This window comes from Coregonus clupeaformis, chromosome 7, assembly GCF_020615455.1.
Source record: "Coregonus clupeaformis isolate EN_2021a chromosome 7, ASM2061545v1, whole genome shotgun sequence".
Lineage (NCBI taxonomy): Eukaryota > Metazoa > Chordata > Actinopteri > Salmoniformes > Salmonidae > Coregonus > Coregonus clupeaformis.
Genome location: NC_059198.1, coordinates 71808844 through 71829834, shown reverse-complemented (window position 1 = coordinate 71829834; position 20991 = coordinate 71808844). Strand labels below are relative to the sequence as shown.

General features: G+C 47.4%; 1 protein-coding gene across 1 annotated transcript in view; it reads right to left on the bottom strand.

The window, feature by feature from the left end:
• Positions 1–12816, bottom strand: part of sspo (SCO-spondin) — a 68662-nt gene extending 55846 nt beyond the window's left edge. Inside the window, 21 exon segments of the mRNA XM_045221570.1 lie at positions 299–481; positions 750–887; positions 1014–1166; positions 1540–1771; positions 2547–2647; positions 4813–4989; positions 5326–5505; positions 5854–6090; positions 6569–6738; positions 7079–7172; positions 7443–7592; positions 7975–8084; positions 8356–8483; positions 8738–8940; positions 9112–9246; positions 9603–9859; positions 10114–10208; positions 10482–10578; positions 12096–12342; positions 12541–12706; positions 12805–12816. Coding sequence (XP_045077505.1) covers positions 299–481; positions 750–887; positions 1014–1166; positions 1540–1771; positions 2547–2647; positions 4813–4989; positions 5326–5505; positions 5854–6090; positions 6569–6738; positions 7079–7172; positions 7443–7592; positions 7975–8084; positions 8356–8483; positions 8738–8940; positions 9112–9246; positions 9603–9859; positions 10114–10208; positions 10482–10578; positions 12096–12342; positions 12541–12706; positions 12805–12816 — 3265 coding nt within the window.
• Positions 12817–20991: the final 8175 nt, after the last annotated feature.

Here is a 20991-nt window from a genome sequence, read left to right as displayed (position 1 = left end):
GTGATGCAGCAGTCTAGTACAGACTAGACATCTTGTCCAAGTACATTCTGTATTGTTTTCATAAGCCTTTACAGAATCTTGTACAGACAGTTACATTTTTTAACTTGAACTTGAACAAAGGTGAAGCCTGGGTCTTGTTTAAGAGACAGGAAATGAGAAAAGATGTAGGGACTAAAAGTGCTTTTGAAACAGGAAGTGGTACAATCTCTCCATATAAGTACACTATTTTCCATAACATTTCTTCCAACTGAACACAACCTAACAGTAGGGTGTACTGTGTAGTGTTGTGTAGACTAACCTGAACATTCTGGGTTTGGCTGGCAGTGTTGAGGTCTGCCTCTCTCACACGTACAGATCTCACAGTCCTTCTTGACATGCTGCCCAGGCCAGTACCGCACCCCGGCCACCTCACACACACACTCCTCCGGCAACACACACTGCTGGGCATGGTTCATCACCCGACCCTCTGGACACCAGCAACCTGCAGGAGAGAGGGATGAGGAGGAGGGAGAGGGGGAGAGTGTAAAGTGAAGAATCGTGAAGACTAGGGCTTGGAAATACAACAACTCCCCAGCATGAACAAATGTTTGAGCTTTGCATTGTGTGGCTAAACTCAGTGCTTTATATCAACTGTCAGTCATCCTCTATTCTCCATGTTGGTAAGCGTTCTGTTGTCTTGGGATCTGCAGCCAATAAATGTGATATTGATTATTGATTATAGAGCACATCCTCCTCTCCTGTTCTCTGACCTGAGAAACATGGTGCAGTCGTGTCACAGATGGAGCCACTGCTGATGTGGCCACATGACACTGGGCAGGGGGCACAGCTGAGTCTCACCAGGCCACTAGGACATGTGACGTTGGCACAGCCTTCTTCAGGGCAAGGCTCTGGGGGGGGAGAGAGACAATGCAAGAGAGGATGAAAGCTTGACTTTGCAGTTCATTTCATGGAACTTAATCAATTATTAGTCTTTCCATATCTGGTCAAATATATTTCAGTCTTAGTGGACTTACTGATTTCCGTGGCCAGGGTAGACTCTCCAGGGAGCTGGGTGCAATCTCTGCCCCCGTTCTGGGGTGGGATGCACCCCCTCTGCCTCACCTCCACACCCCCACAATCCTTAGAGCAGTTAGACCACGTCACCCACGGCAACCACTGCCCATCCACTGTTGACAAGAGGCAAGTATGTCATGCAAAGAGGGTTCACATTGTGATAAATAACAAGTGATGATGATGATGATGATTATGATGGCGAACAAAGATAACAAATCTAATGAAGATTCAAATGACAATGATGATGATGAAGATGTTGAAGATGCTACTCACTACTGTAAGTCGCTCTGGATAAGAGCGTCTGCAAAAAAATTACTAAAATGTAAATGTAAAATGAAATGATGATTGCGATGATGATGATGTCGATGCTGATTGTGAAGACAAACATGATGATGATGAGGATGATGATGAAGGTACTACTGCTGCTGACTAATATCACATATGATAACAACAGCCACCATATGTCTTGTCTCTCCCATCTCTCACCAGGACATGACGTGCTGAAACACTGCTGTCTCTGGGTGTCGTCCCCTCTGCACTGACCCAGGGCGTCCCCCAGGGAGCAGAGTCTCTGCCTGCTCATGGAGCCTGTCCCACAGGAGAGGCTACAGGGACTCCAGGGGCCCCATGGGGCCCAGCTCCTACAGCCCTGCTCATCAGAGGGCCCCCCTAAGGACCCCAGCAGGGAGTCAGCACAGTCTGCCATGCCATTACACACCTAGAACACACACCAAGAACCAAAACTAGAACCACACCTAGATCACTCTACTTAAAGGCTCAGTGCAGTCAAAATTCAGTTTTTCCTGTGTTTTATTTCATATATCACATTTTATATCATACAGCTGATCAATCTAACACTGTAAAAGCTTGAAAAAAAATTATCAGTGTTATTTCTTGATAGTTACTGGTTGAAAATATAATATACACTTGACCTTCTAAATAGCAGGTTTGCATGGGCGTGATTTTCTGCTTTCCATGGTGACATCACCATGCGGCAAATTGGTTAATAGACCAATAAACAAAGAGAGTTCCAAACCTCTCTGCCAATAACAGCTAGTTTTCAGTTTTCCCCTCCCCACTCAGACCACTCCCAGACAGTTCTAGCAAAGAAAATGTTTTGCTATAAAACTTTCTTTACCTGTTTTAATGGAAATCTATTACAGTAAGGTACTTAACTATTACCCAGAAATGATTTGATATTGATATAAAAATGTCTGCATTGGGCCTTGAACATTCAGGGCAGCACTTTATTTGCAAAAAATACCAGGGTCATATTCATCAGGCACCAAACAGAAGAAAAACGACTGAAACTGAAATATTTTCTGTTGTAAAATGTTTTTACTGTTGCATGTCCTAATGAACATGACCCAGGTATATACAAATAAATGACATGGTATGATATTATACTGTACTGCGTATTTTTGGCCTGAAGAATTTGTTTTGTTTAATGTTTTAAAGCACTGAAGTAAAATGTTTGGTTAGGGGAATCTTACTGCTTTGAAGGAGACACAGGATCCGTCCAGGCAGGTGAACTCAGGACAGGTGTGACTGGTGTTCTTATCACCAGGGGGAGCAGGGGACGGGCTGGTCTTATCTAGTTACAGGAGAATACAACCACAGACTATGGGGCTCAATTCAATCAAACAACATTGAAAAGTCAGTGAAATTGACCATCTGAAACTAGGTTTGCAGAGCTCCATGGCTCTGAGGGATGGTTTGTGCATCGCATTAGATTCTCTTTTCCTCTCACAACTCACCACACACCAGCTCATCCTCTCCGTGTGGACAGTCGGCCACTCCGTTACACACTTGAGTTGCGTTCACACATGTGCGGTTGTCACATGGGAAGCTCCCAGGGCAAGGTGGGATCCTTGCGGAGCCTAAAAAACCCCAGATGGTGCTCTTTTTACAAACATCTGTTAATATTCATTTATGGGATGCATGTACTCGTGTTGGTGTGTATATATTTGCTGTACATACTGTATATAATGCATGTACAGTGGGGGAAAATAGTATTTAGTCAACCACCAATTGTGCAAGTTCTCCCACTTAAAAAGATGAGAGAGGCCTGTAATTTTCATCATAGGTACACGTCAACTATGACAGACAAAATGAGGAGAAAAAAATCCAGAAAATCACATTGTAGGATTTTTTATGAATTTATTTGCAAATTATGGTGGAAAATAAGTATTTGGTCAATAACAAAAGTTTCTCAATACTTTGTTATATACCCTTTGTTGGCAATGACACAGGTCAAACGTTTTCTGTAAGTCTTCACAAGGTTTTCACACACTGTTGCTGATATTTTGGCCCATTCCTCCATGCAGATCTCCTCTAGAGCAGTGATGTTTTGGGGCTGTCGCTGGGCAACACGGACTTTCAACTCCCCTCCAAAGATTTTCTATGGGGTTGAGATCTGGAGACTGGCTAGGCCACTCCAGGACCTTGAAATGCTTCTTACGAAGCCACTCCTTCGTTGCCCGGGTGGTGTGTTTGGGATCATTGTCATGCTGAAAGACCCAGCCACGTTTCATCTTCAATGCCCTTGCTGATGGAAGGAGGTTTTCACTCAAAATCTCACGATACATGGCCCCATTCATTCTTTCCTTTACACGGATCAGTCGTCCTGGTCCCTTTGCAGAAAAACAGCCCCAAAGCATGATGTTTCCACCCCCATGCTTCACAGTAGGTATGGTGTTCTTTGGATACAACTCAGCATTCTTTGTCCTCCAAACACGACGAGTTGAGTTTTTACCAAAAAGTTCTATTTTGGTTTCATCTGACCATATGACATTCTCCCAATCCTCTTCTGGATCATCCAAATGCACTCTAGCAAACTTCAGACGAGCCTGGACATGTACTGGCTTAAGCAGGGGGACACGTCTCGCACTGCAGGATTTGAGTCCCTGGCGGCGTAGTGTGTTACTGATGGTAGGCTTTGTTACTTTGGTCCCAGCTCTCTGCAGGTCATTCACTAGGTCCCCCCGTGTGGTTCTGGGATTTTTGCTCACCGTTCTTGTGATCATTTTGACCCCCACGGGGTGAGATCTTGCGTGGAGCCCCAGATCGAGGGAGATTATCAGTGGTCTTGTATGTCTTCCATTTCCTAATAATTGCTCCCACAGTTGATTTCTTCAAACCAAGCTGCTTACCTATTGCAGATTCAGTCTTCCCAGCCTGGTGCAGGTCTACAATTTTGTTTCTGGTGTCCTTTGACAGCTCTTTGGTCTTGGCCATAGTGGAGTTTGGAGTGTGACTGTTTGAGGTTGTGGACAGGTGTCTTTTATACTGATAACAAGGTCAAACAGGTGCCATTAATACAGGTAACGAGTGGAGGACAGAGGATCCTCTTAAAGAAGAAGTTACAGGTCTGTGAGAGCCAGAAATCTTGCTTGTTTGTAGGTGACCAAATACTTATTTTCCACCATAATTTGCAAATAAATTCATAAAAAATCCTACAATGTGATTTTCTGGAGAAAAAAAATCTCAATTTGTCTGTCATGGTTGACGTGTACCTATGATGAAAATTACAGGCCTCTCTCATCTTTTTAAGTGGGAGAACTTGCACAATTGGTGGCTGACTAAATACTTTTTCCCCCCACTGTATTAGTATTGCTATGCATGTATTATATAGTATGGTTCCTATCCAGTAGGTGTCAGCACAAAATATATGTTTCATGTATTTCAATCAGGTGCATTACTAACCACAGTTGTCCACGCTCTCATCGGAGGCGTCCCTACAGTGAGGTATACCATCACATAGCTGCTGGTAGTCCACACACTGGTCACCACTGAGACATGGCACCTGGCCGGGGCCACACACCCAGGGACAGCCCTGCTCGTCACTCCCATCCAAACAGTCCGTCTCCCCATCACAGTGCCAAGCCCGGGGCACACACTGCCCATTGGCACAGGCAAACTCATAGGGCTGGCAGGCTGGGGTAAGAGAGAGGGGGGTCAGTTTGTCCCTTACCCACAATGCACCTAGCTAGGGAGGTCTTATAGATCTGAGAGGATTAAGATGGTTGTATGAAGTATATTTGTATGTAGCAATATGGTTGTGTGAAGCAATATTAAGTATATTTCACCCAGCAATCCTGATGAGTAATAAGTCTGTACTGCAGATACCTATCCAATCCTTTCAGGAGTGCCTTGTGGTAGGAGTTATGGTGGGGGTTGGAGTTGGAGTTGTGTGGGAGACACTCTTGAGTAACTCTTGGGCAGAGTGCCAGCCTTCGCTCTTGACATTCTAAACAGTGTTGTTGCTCTTACCTGAAGTGGGTGCAGTCGGGGTGATGGGTGTTGCTATGGTAACTGGGGCCATGGTAACTGGGTGACAGTTGTTCTGGTCCTCGTCCTCTCCGCCCTGGCAGTCTGTCACCCCGTCACACAGCTTGGTGGGTGTCACACAGGTGCCATCAGCACACAGGAACTGACCAGGGGCACAGGTCACTGTCACAGAAACAAAGGTTTAGACACAACGCAGGGGGAGTTGGGATATGCAAAAAACACATGAAATAGGACAAATACAAACACCCACCAGTTATTATAATTTCATTTTATACACACAGGTACACGCATGCACTCACACTCACTAAAGTCACATTTGCTGATCAGATTGTGTTTCCAGAGGCCTCAGAGCTCTCAATGTTGTTTGAAAATGTGTAATTTCTAGGAATGTGTCATTAGTACTGTATCACTCAATATCAACCTGTTTTTTACATTGCAGTCAAATGTATCATATCATAATGTCTATTATTTTCAAGTGATAGTGAGGACTGATAGTAAGGAGTCATGTACCTTTGGTTGGGCAGACGGCTTCATCGGTGCCAGAGGGACAGTCTTTGTGTCCGTCACACACCCTGTCTGTGGGGACACACTGGTCCCCAGGGCACTGGAACTCTCCCGGGGCGCACACACACCCCCTCTCATCACTCAGATCCCCACAGTCATCATGGCCATCACAGCGGTGGAGGTAGAGCACACAACGGCCCCCTGAACACAGGAACTCCCCCTCGCCACACACCACCCCGCACTCTGACCACACACACAAAAACAGTTGAACTTGAACTTGAGGGGGAAAGACAATAATAGACTCATACATGTAAAGTACAAAATCGAAGGAACGTATACATGAACAGAAATGCTTATAGACATGAATATACACACCTAGGCTTGTTAATACTAATATGAAATTGTACAAAAACAGACGCCTACACACATCGAGTAGTTAAACACACTTATGGACACTAGACAGACATACATTTCCAATCCCACCCACCTTGCTCATCAGACCCGTCAGCGAACCCACAGTCCAGGCGTCCGTCACACACGCGGCTGGCGGGCAGGCATCGCCCGCTGGCACACTGGAACTCCCCCGGCGGGCACAGGGGCACAGGGGTGGCAGGCCCGCAGAACTCTTCATCTGATTGGTCGGCACAGTCTGGGTGCCCGTCACAGCGCAGCGCCAGGTCCACACAGGGCCCGCTGGCACAGCGGTACTGCCCCGGGGCACAGGTAGACGGGCACAGCTCGTCAGAGCCATCACCGCAGTCGTCCTCGTTGTCACACACCCATAGGGAGGGCACGCAGCGCCCCCCCGCGCACAGGAATTCTGACTCCTGACAGGGGGAGGGAGTGGGGCAGGGGGAGCCCTCACATTGCCATAAGCCCTCAATGCATGAGCTGGATGAGGGCAGACATACAGAATACATAAAACCAATAAAAACACATAAAAGGTACACATAAACAAAAAGGGCAAATCCTAACACGACTTACTATCGAAGTTAGCATCCTTTCTATTAATTCACCCAGCCACATAACCTACCACAAAACCTATTCACACAACTAATCAAATGTTCCTCTCAGGTTTGTAAAATGACGAAATCAGTCAAGCTGAACTGAGAACCAGTGTTACTAAGTATCCGTTTCGACACCCCAAATGAAAAGCCCACATGTCAAATTGGCCTCACACGACACGGGTGACGGTGTATGAGTTGAGCCGATAGCGAGGGGACAGACTGACCAGTTCTGGCAGTGCTGGGTGATGCTGGCCCCAGGGGGGAAAACAGAGGCCTCCCACTCACACGGACAGAGTGAGGGCGCCACGCAGCCTTCACCTGTAGGGGGAGACACATAGTCAGGGCAAGGAAATGATAAACCAGGGAGAATTTCTGGGGCATGCAGGGTTTTGTTCCAGCCCAGCACTAACACATCGGATTCAACTAATGAACACCCAAACGGAATTCCATGATAAGTTGAATCAGGTGTCTTAGTGCTGGGGTAGAACAAAAGTCTGCACATCCCAGGCGCTCTCCAGGACCGGTGTGAATGATGACAGAGGGGAAGGAACTATAATCTGGATTGAGATGCAGCTCTTGTTGTCTTACTGTGGAGGAGAGTGCCTGCAGGGCAGAAGCAGCCCTCCACACAGGAGAAGGCCCCACACTGGGAGTCAGGGCTCTGGGCTTCACTGGGACAGGTGGGAGAACAAGCCGGCCCACAGGCCTCATAAACCAGACCATTTTCACACTGCAGGGCTACACAGAGGAGGAGGGTGGAGAGAGGGAGAGAGGAATGGAAAGAGTTAATCTGTATTTTGTCACGCAGGGTGTAAACATGTGTAAAAAGGTCCATCCAAGGTCTAGCCAATTCAAATGAATGTTGCTCAATCAGTGTCAATGTCCAATCCGTGTGTGTGTCTGTGTGTGTGTGTATCTGTGTTTATCTGTGTGTGTGTTTATCTGTGTGTGTGTGTGTGTGTGTGTGTATCTGTGTGTGTGTGTGTGTGTGTGTGTGTGTATCTGTGTGTGTGTGTGTGTGTATCTGTGTGTGTGTGTGTGTGTGTGTGTGTGTGTGTGTGTGTGTGTGTGTGTGTGTGTGTGTGTGTGTGTGTGTGTCAGAAAGAGAAGCTGTACACACGGCAGAGTTTCTGGGACCGCCAGCGGATGTAGACGCCACGACGGTTACACTCCTCAGCGTAGGCAGCGATCGCTGTACACAGACACTCACAGTCCCCCCCAGAGTCACATCTAACACACACAGAGAACAGTGATTAATTAACACATTGTGCTTCATAAGGAGTCGTTAGTAGATTAAACATCTGTAAGAGAATAGGATACTGGTGTTATAAACTTGACCTAAGTATGTAATAACCTCTCTTACCTCTATTTAACCTGTTCTGCAATCAATTTTGTTTTAGGACCTCTGACCATTTTGGACTGATGCATTGTTAGATTTGTGGAAGCTATGCAATCCTTAATATCACCTCTCCAGTCTGTGATTTCAAGGTTAGCCACTCACCCACAAGCATCAAAGACACACCAGTCATAGTACTGCTGGTAGGGCACCTCAGAGTGGCACAGAGAAAACAGGTCCTGGGTGATGACAGCACACCTCTTCCTCCCCCACGTCACCCTGTGGGGGTTGATCTGGAATAGGGGACAAAGGTTAAGGTGTGTGTGTGTGTGTGTATGTGTATGTGTATGTGTATGTGTATGTGCATGTGTGTGTGTGTGTGTGTGTGTGTGTGTGTGTGTGTGTGTGTGTGTGTGTGTGTGTGTGTGTGTGTGTGTGTGTGTGTGTGTGTGTGTGTGTGTGTGTGTGTGTGTGTGTGTGTGTGTGTGAAAGCTTAATCTCCATGTGGGCTTGAATCTGTATGTGTGTGTGTGTGTATTTCACTCACAGTGCATGGTTCTCGGAGGTCCTGGTCTTGAACATCGGGGCAGGAGGGGCTGACCTTCCAGGAGTTGCCAAACAGCTCGGCTGTAGACTCTAAGCTACCCTGACGCGTGGTGAAGTCATTCTCTGTGTCCCCGTCAAAGTTCCCACACAGACCCCCCACTCGCCCTCTCAGGTGGGCCGCAAGACGCACGTATACACGCATGCCTAGAGGAGGGGAGAAGAACGGTCACAGTCAATTGTTACAGTCAATGGTCACAGTCAATGGTCAAAGTCAATGGTCACAGTCAATGGTCACAGTCAATGATCACCAGTGTGTTTGTGTGTGTCTGTGTCTGTGTGTGTCTGTGTGTGTGTGTGTGTCTTGGTATTCCCTACCTCCGTCCCAGAGCAGAGTGACCCCCAGGCGGGAGGAGAGGGACACAAACAGACCCACTCTCTCCAGAGTCAGACCACTGCCAGAGTAGGACTTGGGTAGAGTGACCGGCATGCCATTCACTGTCACGGCTTTACCTGGGACACAAAGGGACATAATGGTACAGTACACTGTATGGTCGGTCAACTTCTGTTTTCATCCTGATTTCTTTATAGCTGACATCAACATTAATGACTTTCTAACATACAACATTGTATTTATATCTCTCAATGTATCTTCTCTCACGTACCATCCATTCACCCTCCCCCTCTATCCCCCATCCCCCCCCCCCTCTCATCCCAACTCCCTTTGTCTACCCCTCCCCCCTCTCTACCTCTACCCCCTCCCTCTCGTCCCTGCTCCCTCCCTCCCCCTACCTCTCCCTCCCCCTCCCTCCCTCCCTCCCTCCCTTCCTCTCCCTCCCTCTCTCCCCCACCCCCCCTCCCTCCCTTACCTCTTAGCAGGTGGATGGCGGTGTTGCCCACACTGAGGCTGACTGACTTGGTGCAGGTGACCCCCGTGCTGCCGCAGGGCACGTTCTCCGCCGTCACACTGAACAGACCGCCCGCTTCCTGCGCCAGCACATACTCACAGTCGCCCAGAAAGGAGAAGCAGCGTCCGTCGAACGTCACATAGTGAGGGTCACCCGTTGCCACGCAGGTCCCCGCACATAGGGACTGGCCGCAGTGCCAGCGGCGCTCCTTGCATATGCTGTAAGGAAAGCCCAAATCCCAGGCAATGAGGAGTTAAAGACACTGATGTGCATTTAGATCGGGTTTCATTTTTAAGCTTCAATATGAAATTCATGAGAAATATTGGTACCATCTAATTCCATAGTGCCAATGTTTTCTAATCATTTTGGATCGAGGCCTGCAGATTTCTCCCAATGCATATAGTGTAATAGCTTGATCAGAACAGACATCATGGAAATGGACATTAGACCACTTGTTAACCCAGGTGCTTACCATGTGTTGCAGTCTTTGGTGATTGTGTCATTGTTGTAGTACAGTCGACCGTTATGGTGACACGGACACTTCTCTGGGAGGACACAGCGATCACCCTGGGGTGGCAGGCAAATATATGGGGGATTGGAAATGATGCAGACAATTACATTGATAGAAGCCACAATCTATCTACAATATTAAAGCTGATCTACCCTCCCCTCCACCCAAAAAAATTTGTCTATGGATGAGGGGTGACAACTTTTAATGCTTAGTGTGGGTCTGGAGTTATTGATTGTAATCTTTAACTGCTAAGACATTCCTACTTCATTCTGTATGTGCTGAGATGGGAGGGACAAACATCCAGGGAGGAGGAGGAGGGAGGGACCCACCAGCAGGACGGTCCCCTGAGGGCAGACACAGCCTGCCCTGGGCTCTTGGCAGGGGGAGGGAGGGGGTCCAGGGGATGCCTGTCCCGGTGCGTCCAGACTGGAGCAGGTGAGTAGACAGGAGAGTGGATGGAAGACCAAAGAACCTGGACAATGGGCTACCTCTGGACACACCTCCTTTGTGCAGTTCCATACCCCACGCTCACACACACTACAGAGAGGGGAGAAGGGCGGGCGGGGGGTGGAGATAAAGACAGAGAGAGTGCGAGAAAGAAAAATAAGTGTGTGGGGGGGGGGGGGGGAATCACCATTTTCATTATCTAAGCCAATCCTAAAGCTGAATAAAACTCCACATTACCACACTATATTCAACCCGGCAATTAAAATGTCAGTTAGAGTCATGGACGGCAGATAAATGACTACTGTTCGGGGCTATATAACTGCTATTCACCAGCCGGTTAACTCTTGCTGTTATGTGGCAAAGAGATGCAATGAAATCAACCTATCCTGACGTAGCAGAGAGCAGGCCATAGAGTGATTTCATCAGAGCTCTTACACCACTGAGATTGGATGAGGGACGAACAAACGGATAACACATTGGAAGTACACCCATTTGCATATCACAGTACCATATCATGCCACTGCTTGCAAAAAAACCTTCACATATATGGAGACATATATCAAGGTTTATAAAAGATGAATTAACTATTTATTCATGAACGCAGGTTTATTAATGGACCCTTATGGTAAAGTGTCACCAGTTAGGGAATAAATTGCACAATGAATGCACTACTGCATTAAACAATGGCCCTTCACCCCCATAACTCATTAGAGCTTGAATGACCACACAGTTGACACAATGTTTGTTTTCATCCAATTTTCAGCAACAAACCTATTCTACAATGTCTACGGCGTCTACAAATTCCAATGGTTCCATTGGTAGACAAAGTCTTTCTGTATCTGCCTTTGGCCTACATAGAGCTTTAGACCTTCTACCCTGAGGTCAAAGATAACTTCTGCTGACTCATGCTTACCTTTCATTTATCAGAGCTGTTCACCAGCTTCAGATGATAAAGACTTTCACATACTGTGCCGCCTTCACATGCCGTGTCGGTCACAAAGAGACACAGCATTTATCGCAGAGATTGTAAAAATCTACCGGGTAACTAAGTTCATTCAGTCATCTCTTTTTCCCTCTCAAGCGCCGTGGTAGAGCACGGCGCTTGTAACGCCAAGGTAGTGGGTTCGAACCCCGGGACCACCCATACACTAAAAAACATTATGCACGCATGACTGTAAGTCGCTTTGGATAAAAGCGTCTGCTAAATGGCATATTATTATTATTATTATCTGTAAGTTTAGAATTATAGGGATATTACTTGAGTCTGTATCTGGTGTCTCAAGAACGATCGGGTAGACACCAGGTCAGCCAAGTCACCCTTTGTCTCATAGTGGTAGTTGTCAAAAGAAAGTGTTGCAATTCAACATATTCAGTAGAGAGAAAAAGTAGATGATGAAACATACTAAAAAGCCCAGGATCATTGTTGGGTTGAGTGGGGAAAATGAAAAACCAGGGCATTCAACAAGTCATTTGACTCTTGACCCCTAGGCACGAACCAGGTGTTGCAGTTGTTATGGACGGTACTACCAGGCTGGTACAGCTTGTTCCCCTGCACGCATGGGCACATGGAGACGGGCACACATTGGCCCTTGTCGTCCTGTGCCAGGCCTGGAGGGCACTGGCAGCCTGGCACGCAGCTCCGGTTGCCCTGCTCACAGCTCCAGCCCTGCCGGAGGTCAGTACAGGAACCACCGCATGGCCGACCACACTCCTGGTACACCTGTCCCCCCGAACACTGCACCGCTGGAGGGGAGTGGAAGAGTATTTGAAAACGTACATGTATTTTTTTCATATTTGATCGGCGTATTTAACTGATCATTTTCAGAACCTTTGACATTACACAAATTGTGCCCCCAATATACCTAATGATAATAATCCTAAACCTCCTACTAACATTGGAACATTGTGTAGCGTATTAGGTATATAAACATTGGCTGTTACGGCAGAAGGTGTGGTTGCGCCAGCTAACAGGCACGCCCTCCTGGGCACAGTGGCGGGCATAGGCGGTGAGGACGGTACACTGGCAGGGTTTCTGGGGGCCACAGCCACACACTTCAGTCAGACACAGACGCAGGTAGGGCTCTCTCTCCACCACATCATGACAGGCCTCCAGAGACCAGAGAAGGAGAGATGGAGAAATGCATTCTTTGTTGGAACGATCTCTACATTTAAACACTATCAAAATGAACCATTTAGCTTTTGTACTGAACAGCGCATGCACACACACACACACGCACGCACGCACACGCACACGCACACACACACACACACACACACACACACACACACACCTGGAACACAGGGCTGTGTATGACAGAGCAGACACTCTCTGCGTACTGTCTCCTTTGGCTGTAGGAGCCACAGGGATCCAGCGGGGCCGCCCGGGGAGGGAGACAGTCCCCCGTGGTGAACTTAGAAGCGAAGGAGGAGACAGTGTTCTCTACATCCCCCTCGGGAGTGGTGAAGTCATCATGCTGATTCCAGGTCAATGTACCACACAACCCTCGGATCTGGGGGAAAACACACACATCAATTAAATACCACCACAGATGCTGCATTTACACAGGCAGCCCAATTCTAAACTTTTGCCAATAATTGGTATTTTGACCAATCAGATATTTTGCCAATAATTGAGCAACAGATCAGAATTGGGCTGCCTGTGTAAACACAACCAGAGAGTCAGGACCTTGGTTCGGTAAAGAATGAAGTTAGAGTAGGAGCTAGGTAGAGTTTTACCTTGTGAGCAAAGACAGGCTGCAAGGTGATGAGGGCCAGGGGCCCGTCCAGATGCCACAGGATCTGTGCCCCAAACGCCTGTACCACCAGGAAGGAGGATGAGGCCCTCCGCACCACCAAGTCCGCCGTCACCACTGGCAGCGCCTCCCTTTGGCTATTCAGCGTCACTGCACCTGGAACAGGACAACAATGTACCACATATTTTTTTTCCTGCATAGAGGGCTCTGCGCCAGCCAGTTCAAACTGATTGGTTGATTGATTGACTGATTAAAAACACATTACAGACAACACCAATGCAATGCAGTTCTGTCAGCCCACCTGTGTCAGTGATGGTCACTGTGGTGCGTAGAGCGGTGACAGACATCTCTCTCAGACAGCCCTGTCCGCCACCCATCACACACTCTCCACCTCGAATGTTCACTACCAGCTTCCTGTACACAAAGTCCTGCATATACACAACAAATGTTTCACCTCTAACAAACAGACTTAGACACACTAGCAAAGACACATAGACGTGCCTTAGTGATCTACAAATTGCAGTAAGAAAAGCTTAAGATGTCTCCACTTAACTAACAGCTAAAGCCTGACTTTTCACAAGAGCCATCGTGGTTTGATACTGACAGATTCTAAAGGAGCAATATGTAATAAGACAAAGGAAAAATGTCAGATGATTTCTTGATTGGCACTTTCTACAAGAAATGTGCCTTTAACTCGTTAGAAAATCCCTATGGTCGATGTCCACGCCCCCGCTGAAAACTAATTAGCATAATACACAAATCCCCATAGAAATCCATCAGTTTAAGCTATAGATATTTGTTTATTTGCATTGGATACGCCTCAATCCAACGCATCCGCCTATGTAACACTTCCGCATCTGCAGTGAAAGGTGACAGAGCTAGAGCGGTGTTTGTCAGACCATGAGACGTCCCGAAAACCAGTCTTCTTACAAAATCGTCTGTAGCGTCCAAATGGTTTAGCCTATAAACCATTATTCCCCTCTATAGAAAGATGAGACTCACGAACACTATGGTGTTCTCTGTTTTTCTCTTTGAACCCCACTTGCGTCTTGGGTCTCGTCTGAAGTCAGTACAGCTGATCTGCCAACTTCTGTCTGTAGCGTCCGAACCGTTTGGGCTGCATACCAATATGACCCCTCTGTGCAAAGGTGAGACTCTCACGAACATGTACATGTCGGTTTGCTCTAGGATGCCCACAGGCCTCACAAGACTCGTCTGAAGGTCCCCTTGTGCCAGTCGAAAAAATCTTTGGTATGACCTTCTTTAAACAATTCCATATAGCTTAGTAGTACCCCCTCCCCCTCCCATCCCCTGGCTTAGACAGGGCTTAGACTCTTATGGGTTAACTTTCAGTTAGTTCCAGTTACTATGGAGATGGTTCCTGATGGCGTCTTACCTCTACGGCAGTGAAGCCACAGTCCCCTCCCTGCAGAGAATACCTCTTCTTGTCGAAGGTAGACACCTGCAGACCACCCATTAGGCTGCACTGGGCAGCACACCTCTCCCCTGAACACTGCCACGCACCTGCTCGACATACACTGAGACGGGGGGACAGAGAGAGAGAGAGAATGAGTTTTAGAGGTAGCAAGTAAGAATGGGGGGTTGTCAGAGAGGGGTGAGAGAGAGGAGAGAGAGAGAGAGAGAGAGAGAGAGAGAGAGAGAGAGAGAGAGAGAAAGGTATGAAAGGAGGGTGGGTCGGATGAGAGGACATAGAAAATATATTAATGAGGACCACGTTAAGCTTTTAATAATAACATTGATTGCCCACATTTTTAGGACACCTCCAATAATGGACATGTAATTCCAGCCACTCACCAGGTGTTGCACCTCTGCTGGATGGTGTTTCCTGACTGGTAGGTGTGTCGGCGGTGGAAACAGGGGCAGTCATCCCTCCTCAGGCAGAGCCCCTGGTGCAGGTAGAGGCCAAGGGGGCACTCACACCCCCCTACACACTCCTCCCTGCACTGGCCTGAAGCAGGGGGCTGGGGGGAAGAGCAGCTAGGTGGGCAGGAGGACACGCAGTCAGAAAACACCTGCCCCCGCGGACACACACGCCCTGGGGGAGAGAGAGAGAGAGAGAGAGAGAGAGAGAGAGAGAGAGAGAGAGAGAGAGAGAGAGAGAGAGAGAGAGAGAGAGAGAGAGAGAGAGAGAGAGAGAGAGAGAGAGAGAGAGAGAGAGAGACAGTAAATCCCTAACAGACAATGGGTATTTCCTGGTACTTTCCAATACTGGAAGTCTGGAGGGGGCTGTGGGGCCTTACCACACAGTCCTGAGCTCCTCCAGGTGATGATGACGTGTTGTTGGGCACACTCGCGGGCATAGCTGGCCAGAGTATCACACGTGGCCTCCTCTCTGTCTCTGGTCCCCAGGCTGCAGTGCAGGTACAGACATGTGTCAATGTAGGCTGCTGGGTCCACCTGACCAGAAAGGCAAAGTCATGGGTTTCACAGCAGTGTTATTGGTTACCATTGTCATACCATTGCTGGAATATGATATTCTATTGATTGAAATCTGTTTGTGTAATATGGAAAGTGAGTTGTATGTTGGTGTTTGTGTGTGCGTGTGTGCATGTATTTGATACACTGCAGATTTTGCAGGCTTTCCTACTTACAAAGCATGTAGAGGTCTGTAATTTTTATCATAGGTACACTTCAACTGTGAGAGACGGAATCTAAAACAAAAATCCAGAAAATCACATTGTATGATTTTTAAGTAATTAATTTGCATTTTATTGCATGACATAACATTTTTACATTTTTAGTCATTTAGCAGACGCTCTTATCCAGAGCGACTTACAGGAGCAATTAGGGTTAAGTGCCTTGCTCAAGGGCACATCGACAGATTTTTCACCTAGTCGGCTCGGGGATTAGAACCAGCGACCTTTCGGTTACTGGCACAACGCTCTTACCCACTACTACCTGCCGCCCTACATAAGTCTTTGATCACCTACCAACCAGTAAGAATTCCGGTCTCACAGACCTGTTAGTTTTTCTTTAAGAAGCCCTCCTGTTCTCCACTCATTACCTGTATTAACTGCACCTGTTTGAACTCGTTACCTGTATAAAAGACACCTGTCCACACACTCAATCAAACAGACTCCAACCTCTCCACAATGGCCAAGACCAGAGAGCTGTGTAAGGACATCAGGGATAAAATTGTAGACCAGCACAAGGCTGGGATGGGCTACAGGACAATAGGCAAGCAGCTTGGTGAGAAGGCAACAACTGTTGGCGCAATTATTCGAAAATGGAAGAAGTTCAAGATGACGGTCAATCACCCTCGGTCTGGGGCTCCATGCAAGATCTCACCTCGTGGGGCATCAGTGGTCATGAGGAAGGTGAGGGATCAGCCCAGAACTACACGGCAGGACCTGGTCAATGACCTGAAGAGAGCTGGGACCACAGTCTCAAAGAAAACCATTAGTAACACACTACGCCGTCATGGATTAAAATCCTGCAGCGCACGCAAGGTCCCCATGCTCAAGCCAGCGCATGTCCAGGCCCATCTGAAGTTTGCCAGTGACCATCTGGATGATCCAGAGGAGGAATGGGAGAAGGTCATGTGGTCTGATGAGACAAAAATAGAGCTTTTTGGTCTAAACTCCACTCGCCGTGTTTGGAGGAAGAAGAAGGATGAGTACAACCCCAAGAACACCATCCCAACCGTGAAGCATGGAGGTGGAAACATCATTCTTTGGGGATGCTTTTCTGCAAAGGGGACAGGACGACTGCACCGTATTGAGGGGAGGATGGATGGGGCCATGTATCGCGAGACCTTGGCCAACAACCTCCTTTCCTCAGTAAGAGCATTGAAGATGGGTCGTGGCTGGGTCTTCCAGCATGACAACGTTCCGAAACACACAGCCAGGGCAACTAAGGAGTGGCTCCGTAGAAGCATCTCAAGGTCCTGGAGTGGCCTAGCCAGTCTCCAGACCTGAACCCAATAGAAAATCTTTGGAGGGAGCTGAAAGTCCGTATTGCCCAGCGACAGCCCCGAAACCTGAAGGATCTGGAGAAGGTCTGTATGGAGGAGTGGGCCAAAATCCCTGCTGCAGTGTGTGCAAACCTGGTCAAGACCTACATGAAACATATGATCTCTGTAATTGCAAACAAAGGTTTCTGTACCAAATATTAAGTTCTGCTTTTCTGATGTATCAAATACTTATGTCATGCAATAAAATGCAAATTAATTACTTTAAAATCATACAATGTGATTTTCTGGATTTTTGTTTTAGATTCCGTCTCTCACAGTTGAAGTGTACCTATGATAAAAATTACAGACCTCTACATGCTTTGTAAGTAGGAAAACCTGCAAAATCGGCAGTGTATCAAATACTTGTTCTCCCCACTGCATGTTGGAGTTCCTCACCCTGTGGTGACACTGTGCAAAGGGGCTCTCCAGCAGCTGGTGACACACTGACTCTGCCTCCCTGCGCAGAGCAGAATCCCCTGTGACGTCACAGCTGTGGCCTAGCTCTGCTGCGTCGTTGCAACCCTGATAAACATGGAGGATGGGAGAACTACATTACCTAGAATGCCTAAAACAGCCAAAGCTCAAGTCTTTCTGAAGGCTCTACTGAGCCTCTACTGTATATATTTAGCCTAGTTTTCAGATGGTACTGTGCCTCAGTCTGATGGTCAGGCACTCGCCACGAGTTCCCAAAACTGGCAGCGTACTCAGATACCCTCCCAGTCACTGTGGTGAAGTCATCTGTGAGGACACAGGAAAGAGAGTTGAAGGACCACAGAGAAAAAGTCACTAGTGTTCCAACTTTTTCATAGCCTTACGATCAGTAAGGTGCGTTCAATACTCATGAAGGGAAGGAGATAAGGAAAGGAAGCTAGGAAGCCCATGTCTGGTCCCCTCACCGTCTGCGTTGTTGTTATAGACTCCACACAGCCCTCTGGTGGTGGCCAGGTGTTCTGCGGTGACAGTCAGGTACACGGTGTTGCCCATGTCGAACTTCACTCGCACCCCCAGACCGCTCTCCACAAACACAAAGTCCCCCAGCCAATGCACACTCACTCCTGTACACGGACACGATGAGGGGAGGGAAGGAAAGCAGAGAAAGTTGTCATCGTACATGCTAGCTAACAAAACAGGGGGTATTGTGTGAATGTGAATGTGAGCTTGCTTGGCAACAATTTCAGAATCGACAGGCAGAAGAAAAGGAATGGAGTAGGCAAGCATTTCAACTGTTCTGACTAGGGGATGTTTGAATTACCATTTTGAAAGAGCGGTTCTCCTTGAGGAACTAGCAATCCATTTAATGTTAGGTTCCTGAGGTGAACAGAAACCAGGTCTAATCCCAGCATCATCCTCAGTGCCTGGGAGAATGACAAATCAACAAACACACAAATACAGAGAAACATGTTAAATGGGTGGCAGAAATTGTGCATTTTTGTTCAAGCTCTACATTCTATAGCATCCACCAAGCTACTTTGTGGGAGAACACTCCACACATGGGCTATCACAGTGGAGAAACAAGAAGTAAAAGTTCAGCTCATCGGAAGCTACTGTACCTTGCTGCAGTCTCCTCGACCGTTACACACAGTGCTGATGTACACAGCCCATGTCCCATCTGTAGACGATGCTAGGACGTACGTACAGCTGCCCTGGAAATGGAAGTGCTTTCTGTCAAAGGTGCGATAGTGAGCCCCTCCCCAGCTCAGACAGGTGGCCGAGCCCTGGGGGTTCCGGGCGCTCCCCAAATTACCCCCCCGCACAAGGGGAGACGACTGGGAGTCTAAAGGGAGAGAAATTGAGAGAAATTAAGAGAAATGGATAGAGGAAAGGTCAATGGAGAGGTCAGTGTTGAATTTATGAATTATTTTTCATCTTCACATGTGAATCATTATGTTGACTCAAGGCAGCTCTTTGTCAAGGCCACACAGGAATAACTTCCTGTCTTTAACTGGCAGACATATTTATAACCAATCCCCTCTGGTAAAAGTTCCCAAGAACCTCAACATTTAACCCCACAAGAAAAACATCTGACAGTCTAGACCTCCTATTCCGAATGAGTGATCTGTATCAAGTACATTAGACATTCAAAGCCATTAGAGAATATAGAGTGGGGTTTTGTCCTCAATTAGACAACTGCCCTCTGTCAAATTCGACCACTAACAAATGTTGTCCTCAATCAGTGTAATATTATGAGTGGTAGAGAGGGTGGCGCTGTGGGGAGTGGTACAGCCCTACAGCACTGACCAGTCAGCAGGGTGTAGGTACAGGACAGGCAGGTCTGGTCAGACGCGTTCCTCCAGCTCAGGCCCCACAGGCTGCCACAGCACTGCTCCATGGGCATCAGAGAGGAGTTGTGCACCCCTGGGAAGTCCTCGCAGCTCCATGTGGAGTAGCACTGGCCCCGCACACCCACGCCTGGACCAGAGACAGGGGACAGTGTGAGAGAGAGAAAGAGAGCTAGTCAGACAGAATGATGAGGAAATATGTTAAATTCTTCTCAATATGCAGTCAATTTTTTACTCCCTCCTGTTGTCAAAAGTCTACTAATAGCCAGTGTGATCATTAAGATGGACACATATAGCATCAATAGAAAGTGAATGGTACTACTGTATAGTAAGTTGTTATTACCCTGTGAACAGCGCGGTCCTCCCCAGCCTTCGCAGCACCCCCTCACTGTCTTATTCACCCGCTGGGTCTCCATCTCAGGGGGTCTGCTCAAAACACATACAGTACATAGTATTACAAACTACACAAGGCAACACAAAATACACTCAATAACTTGCATCTTCATTTTGTTCTTATACATTCAAGTCATTGCAGCTTTCATATCATTATTTAACATTTTGGAGTCATAATACATTTTGGAGTCATAGTAATCAACTCCTCACTTGTATATGAAGCAGACAGCCTTGCGACCCAGTTGTTTGTAGTACAGTGCAATGCCGTCATCCCCCCCGTGCTTGTGGCGCATCCTGTCCACATCCAGCATCCAGTCCTGCGTGTTGAATTGGTACACCTTGGAACAGTCCACCTCACGCTGAAGACGGGGGGAAATGATCCGGTCCACTCTTTCCTCCACTGTGTGTTCACACCAGTGCCTGGAGTGGTGATAAACAACATGAAATTAAGTGAATAATATAATACAATAATAGATGCCATTTAGCAGACACTTTTATCCAAAGCGACAGAGTCATGAATGCATATATGTTTTTACATATGGGTGGTCCCGGGAATCGAACCCACCTTCCTGGCATTGCAAGCGCCATGCTTGTGCTTAGCTGGATGGTGTGCTTAGCTGGAAGGTCCAAGTAGAGTGTCTGCACCAGAGTCCAACAACACCTCTATTTCCTACATAGACTCAGAGTTTTCGGAGTTGACCAGAAAATAATGCTCCCTTTCTACAATGCGGTCATAGAGATTATCCTGAGATTCGGCATCACAGTCTGGCTTGGCAATTTATCAGTCCAACTAAAATCTCAAATTGCCCACCTGACACAAACTGCCATGAAGGTCATGGGTGTGAGGCGGCATCCCTCCCTGCAGACTATTTCTGAACAGACCATTATCAGACAAGCACAGAAACTTATTTCAGACCCCTCCCATGTGCTTCACTCTGAGTAGGCTATCAGCTCCTCCCCTCAGGCAGACGCTATAGGGTCCCCACATGTAAAC